Source organism: Anas platyrhynchos, chromosome 8 (genome assembly GCF_047663525.1).
Source record: "Anas platyrhynchos isolate ZD024472 breed Pekin duck chromosome 8, IASCAAS_PekinDuck_T2T, whole genome shotgun sequence".
Classification (NCBI taxonomy): Eukaryota; Metazoa; Chordata; class Aves; order Anseriformes; family Anatidae; genus Anas; species Anas platyrhynchos.
Genome location: NC_092594.1, coordinates 4,150,307 through 4,156,306, shown reverse-complemented (window position 1 = coordinate 4,156,306; position 6,000 = coordinate 4,150,307). Strand labels below are relative to the sequence as shown.

General features: G+C 46.3%; 1 protein-coding gene across 1 annotated transcript; it reads right to left on the bottom strand.

The window, feature by feature from the left end:
* Positions 1–2,740: 2,740 nt before the first annotated feature.
* LOC113841284 (zinc finger CCCH domain-containing protein 11A-like) lies at positions 2,741–4,829 on the bottom strand. Its single transcript, XM_072041890.1, has 4 exons — positions 4,826–4,829; positions 4,608–4,684; positions 3,728–3,920; positions 2,741–3,087 (listed from the first exon to the last, which is right to left on the bottom strand). The coding sequence occupies exons 1-4, from the start codon at positions 4,827–4,829 to the stop codon at positions 2,741–2,743; spliced, it is 621 nt and encodes a 206-aa protein (XP_071897991.1).
* Between the last annotated feature and the right edge of the window lie 1,171 nt (positions 4,830–6,000).

The window sequence follows — 6,000 nt, the reverse complement described above, 5'->3', positions numbered from 1 at the left end:
GTTCCCAGTGCTGGCAGCCTTGGGGACACCAGAGCATTCCAGACACGAGCTGGGGCTCTCTTCCGAGCAGCTGCGAACGAGGCTGTCCCTTCTCAGATCCGCTTTCCAGCCAGCAGCAGAACAGAGGCAGAACCTCTTCCTCCAGCTTTCCTGCTTCTTTCGCGCAGTTTGCCTGCCTGTTCTTTGTCTCCTTGTCCTGGCCAGCCTGTTGTCCGGCGCCCTGTGGGCTGGACACACAGCTCTCTGTCTCCTCAGGCTTTTCCTTAGAGCATCAACAAGTCCTGAGCCCTGCGGGTTGGATGGCTGAGAGAGGGAGTTAGGGGGATACAAGAAATCATTAGCCACTAAAAAGGAGGAATTATCCTTTCAAACAAGGCTTTAGAGTCCAAGGAAGAGGCTTTCTGCCCTAATATGTGATGCTGGGGCCTAAAAAATCATGCACAGCGCAGCCCGCTTCCTCTGTCTGGATCCTAAAGTGATGCTTTGATCCCTCCAGATGGGTGTTTGGACCCAAAGAGGAGGCTTTGGACTCTAACATTCAGGCCTCATCTCCTAGCATGAGGATTTGGGAATTTGAAAGGAGGGCTGTTCCTCTCCAATAAGGCCTCGCCATCTAAGAAGTCCGCATTGCAGGGAACCAGGTCCGTTGTGTCTGTTGGGACAGGACCTGCCACAGAGGCCCTGCTCCCGGTTCCAGAGATGGTCCCTGGGCCCTGATGTGGCAATAATAAGGTTATAATAAAATTGTGACCCTAAAAATAGGGGTTTGTTCCTTGTAAGTGGCAGCCTGGTCTGTAAGATTAATGTGTAAGCAAGAAAAAGCCACTAAAAAGGAGGGGTTACCCTTTCAGACTGCGGCAGAGTCCCGACTTCTCGCCCCGGAGTCCTCACACCAGCAAAAAGCACCAACCAAAGCCTGGGGGAACTTTGGTACAGCACAAGAGAAGGGAGTGGGGGTAGCGGAGCCGCATGGCAGAGCTGCTGCTTTTCACCATTTGATCATCCCTGATAATTGAAAGTAAGGCTGGGTGGGATGACCCCCACCCCCAGTCCTGGCAGCAAGCTTGGTCCACAACACACTGGAATAACGATTCTGCTCCCTCCCACCCCTACAGCTTCATCATCTGACACGGGTACAGTCAAAACAATGTCATACACGAGTAAAAGTCAAGAGTTGACATAGTAACTCCAGGATTTGGGTATCAACTGTCCGAGAAATCAGAACACCGAAGCTTCACAATGTGCCCAACATCGAGTTGTGCCAAGGGGGGAGGAAGGAAGAAGGTTTACGTTTAAGCCTTCAGAGCATCGCTCCATCAGAAGATCGATTTGCAGCCACCGTGGCGTGCCAATGGAGATCTTTCTGTGCCAAAAGAAGTGCTTTGTCCTCTCGATATCGAAGGTAGCCACCTATAGTTACAGAACGGATGCACAAGCCCTTAACTCTGACCAGCAGGGAAATTTAGGACAACTGAGTGCAGATCCTGCCAATTTCTACCCGTTCGGACTGTGCTTTAAGTCTCATTGCAAAGCCTCAGTTAGAAAAAGGATCACCTCGGGGTATCCAACAAGAAGAACAGTTTCAATTTTTTTTTTTTTTTTTTAAAATATACCATAGGACTACACAGTTCAACTATCAATCATCTCGGAGAGTTCAAGGAGGAGCTCATCCTCGTCCTTCCCTAGGTCTAAGTCAATCTCGGCTTCCAGTCTGCCTCCTGAGATTTCCCAAAGTAGCTTCTCCAAATCTTCATCCGCAGATAAGGGCGCGTTCCCTGTGGAACTCAGCCGGCGTGTCCATGCCTCTTCTAGCTGGGAAGAAGCTGAGGTCGAGGTCTCGAGATCGATCTCCATCTGCTCCTCTAATCTTGCCGGGCTTCCAAGACGCACTTCAGGTCTTGGGAGAGCAAGAAAGAACAATCAGGATGTGCCATTTCTTAACGGGAAATCCCTTTTCTGCAAACCGGCTCTTAAAACTGTAGGCAAGCCCTCCTACGCTTCAATCTTACACAGGGATTGTTATCAATCAACCCAGGGCTACATTTAGAGCCCGATGTGTTACCAGCTACATTTTTCAGTCTGGGGCTTTATCTGTGAAGCCAGGGCACCTGGAGTTGAGGTGGCATTCTTGAGGACCAAAAGGCAGAGGACACTACTCCTCATCTATCACCTCACGAGGAAGTAGAACTTCACCTCCTCCTCGTTCAGGTATTCAGACAACCCAAGAAGTCACTGGAAAGCTGTGCTGACTTGCAGCATTTAAAGAAAGCCTAATTAAGCAATCCTGCTAGCTGCTAGAAAGTGGTTTCAGGTGACTTATTCCTTTGATGGATTTTGGCTTTAATTATCTCAGAACCCTCCTTTTTACCCACATGTGACAGAACTTATGTTTCCCTGGGGATATACACTGATTAAGAAAAAGAACAAGTTGGGGTTGTCACCTGTTTTGGGCATTTTCTTCAAGTCTGATGGCTGGGGCGTGCTCCGGCACGTCTGAAACACCCTAGAAAGCAGCAAAACAGTATTTATGACACATGGGTAAAAGATTCCTTAATAGCTTTTTCCTCCACACTGCTTCTCCTCTGGCATTGCGGAGCCATGGCCAAAATACAAAACCAAGGTGCTCCTGAAGAAAGTTCACATTCACCTGGAGGTTACTCATGATCTTGTGTCTTTTAAGAACATGGCATTCATGGACAAAATCCCCCCCACCAGAGAAATCACAGCATCAGAGTACCGGTTAAAGAGTGCCATTCAGCTCATAAATACAGAAGGGTTCTACAAGCATCCTGTAGACAGCTACTGGATTTCCAAGGAAACAGAAGGCCTGCAGAACGTTTGCCTTTTCCACCTTTTCTCCTAGAGGAGGGTAGGAATTTAACAAGGGATCCATCTCTGCGTTAGCTCCTGGCCTTACCATGGCTGCTTTTTTGGCTGGAGGTCCCATAATGTCAGCATCCAAGGCAGTCCGGAGTTCCACAGCTGCTATGGCAGAGGGATAACTCCCAGGTGCCTTACGTTTCAGTGCCTTCTTCTTGGGGAAAGTGACTTTCCCACCCGAAGGCTTCGCAGATGTCATCAAGTTGGCTAGAGTAAAAGGAAGAGAGAACTGATACAGTCTTGCTCTGCCTCAGGAAAAATCCAGGTTCTCTTCATCATTTCCACAGTCCTTCTACACAGTTAAATGCATTTGGCCAGCAGAATTGCACCACCATTGCCTGGATTCTCAGGAATGTTTTCCACATAGTAAACTCTGTCTACCAATAATCCATACAAAGGAACCAAGAAACCGAATAGCTACAGTAAATAAGAATCCAGGACAAGGGAAACCTCAGACACATAGCAATCCTAAGTGCAAGCTAGGTTCACAAATATAGACAGCTTTTATATTTCAAGTCCTGCTCCCTCTAGGAAAGGGAAAAGCAGCAGTTAGAGTAGGACAAGAGCGTATGCAACTGTTGTACCAGCTTCCTCTCCCTTGCAGTGATGTCCCACAGTTAAGTTGTTCTACAAAGTCCAAATTTGTAGTGTCATTTTCTAGTCTCCCGTTCCTTACCTAACATCTGGCTGGCAGGAAAAGAAACAAACTAAGAAAAAGAAAGTCCACACTTCGCTTCGTAGCATTGCGTGGCAAAATGCACCCAGCCAGAGTTACAGCATGAGAATTGTCATCTTCTGTCTGTATTTCAGAAGACAACCTAAGTAACTCTTAACCTTCAACACTTACTTTTATCTTCCCGGCCCTGAAATTGAGCTGCCACTTTCCCTGCTGGTTCAGTATGAAAGAAGCCAGCAGTAGATTTGACAGCAGCTTCCTCCTTCCCAAGCTTCTCTTGTTGTTCTCGCTGTTGCCACTTCTCCCACCGTCTCTCTTCAAAGCTCTTCTCTGGACATTTACGAGTTCCACTCTGCTGAGTGGGCTAGAAGGAAAGAAAAGTAGTGCATGAATAGGACAAAAAAAAAAAAAATCCGTGCGTGGAGATTTCGTTAAGAAAATCTGATCAGCAATCCCTCCAAAATGGTCTTGATGTGGAACAGCATATTAATATCGTTCAGGTTACTGTTGTGTTCTTTTTTCCCTAAAATTCTGCCTGTAACAAGAGCCATGCTTTACTATGGACACAGTCTCACATATCTGCAATATCCACTATGGCAAGCTTCTTTAAACAGCTAGGGTGTTCTGCTGTACATCTATTTATCCCATTCTTTTTAAGCAGCAGAAAGTCATACAAGTTCCCCTAGACAGTATCCACTGAGAGATTGATTTCCTTCAACACAGAACTCTGGCCTTCTGTATTAAATCCTTCATGTCTGACAGATCAAGTCAGTAAGAACAAAAAGAATTCCCTCCACGTTAACTGTGTAGATTTCAGCTGGTGCTAACAGGGTTTCTTTGTTGCTGTGGTATAAACAGACTGATTCCAAGTTTGAGGAGTACAGAGTTGTCTGGAAATGCTGCTGGTGATAGGATTTAGACTGCACTGCAGCTCCTACCAGGTGCTGAAGGGTAAGAACACACTCAAGAGGGTGGCACACGGTGAGTAACCAAACTTGTCAGAATGATCAGAAATTGTACGAATGTATGTGTGTCTTCACAGAGGACTCACCTGTACATCAGGTACAGAGGAAAGTTTAGGAAAAGGCCGGTTCAATTCCACTGCCTTCTTTTCTTTTTTTAAAGCACCTGAAAAAGAAGACCAAAAAAAGTTTGGTCAACGGCAGAAATAAAGAAAGCTGGGTACTTGTTTCCTTTGTGCATTTATTTCCTTGTGCCCCATGAGAGAGAGAGAGAAAGGCTACAACGTGCAATCCATTCAGCAATTACCCATGAAGCAGATCCTGAGCAAACTGAACTTGCTCAAGATGGGAAGCACCTCACTGGGGCAGGCATTAAAGCATCTGTTTATGGAGCACCTGTTAGTTTTGTGCTCCATAAAGATTTCTGCTCTGCTGGGGCAGGTCCGGGTTGTGCTGAGGGAGCTGCACGAGCAGGTCTTGCCCCTGCGCTGGAATCTTCAGTTTTACCATGCCCTTCAGCCTTGGCTTTGGCTTGAGTTTCGCTTCTCTGAAGAGCTTTCTCACGACGGATTTCCTCCAGTGTTTTCACATGGATCTCTCCCATCGGCTTAGCAGCCTTCCCTGTCATCATCAAGAAATGAGGAGAAGCACCGACATTTAAAGAGAGTCCAGCAATAGTTTCAGTCTCCAACATTTGTCAGAGCACTAAGGAAAACTAATCTTGAGTGTTCCCAATAATGCATCTTAGAACAATATCCTTAGAACAACATTCTCCTCCTCCTCTGAGCCACTTGTATTTTGAAGACCAGCCCTATCCAGAGAGAACTGCTACACAGAAATGCTGCTTTACTTTAGTACTTTTTCAGACTGCATTTCAAATTCCTGCTCCTGGCAGTGGTTCTATTCTAATTGTACGGAACGGTTCACAGAAGCAGCTAAAAACCTTGACAAGGCACAAGTAGAAAAGAAACACACACCTAGAGCCAGATTTCTGATAGTGGCTGTCAGAAGAGCTTCAGCACTCAAGCAAGAGGCATCAGTTCTTTGTTTTCGTTTCAATTAGTTTTTAGGGATGGATGAAAGCAGTCCAAGTTCATGGAAAGGAAGGAGGAGAAAGCATATTTAATATCTAGCTGTTACCTCTCTCAGTACTGGTCTGTTTAGGAGGTAATCCCAGCCTGTCCTTCAGAGACTTGGCAACTTGAACTGCAAAACAGAAACAGAACGAATTAGGGAGGCTGCAGAATGTCAACTTCAGGTTCACATTGCAAAACAAGACAGGAAAGGGAACTTTGAATCCCAGTGATTACCACCTCAGCCAACATGCAAAAAGAAACATCACTGGAAAAGGACAAACAGAAAGACTAAATACAAAACCCAGGAATCCAATCCAGATGCCCGTTTAGTACCTGGATCTCTCTTGGGTGCTTTGTCAGCATTTCCCGGAGCCTCTACCTTCTTCCCCAGCCTTTCAGCAAGGCG

What these genes read in the sequence shown, in the direction of transcription:
- LOC113841284 (XM_072041890.1), bottom strand. An exon ending in CCTCTGTACCTGATGTACAG is followed by an intron (nt 3,921 to 4,607) that starts GTGAGTCCTCTG and finishes CTTTCCTTCTAG; the next exon opens with CCCACTCAGCAGAGTGGAAC. An exon ending in TCAGGGCCGGGAAGATAAAA is followed by an intron (nt 3,088 to 3,727) that starts GTAAGTGTTGAA and finishes CTTTTACTCTAG; the next exon opens with CCAACTTGATGACATCTGCG.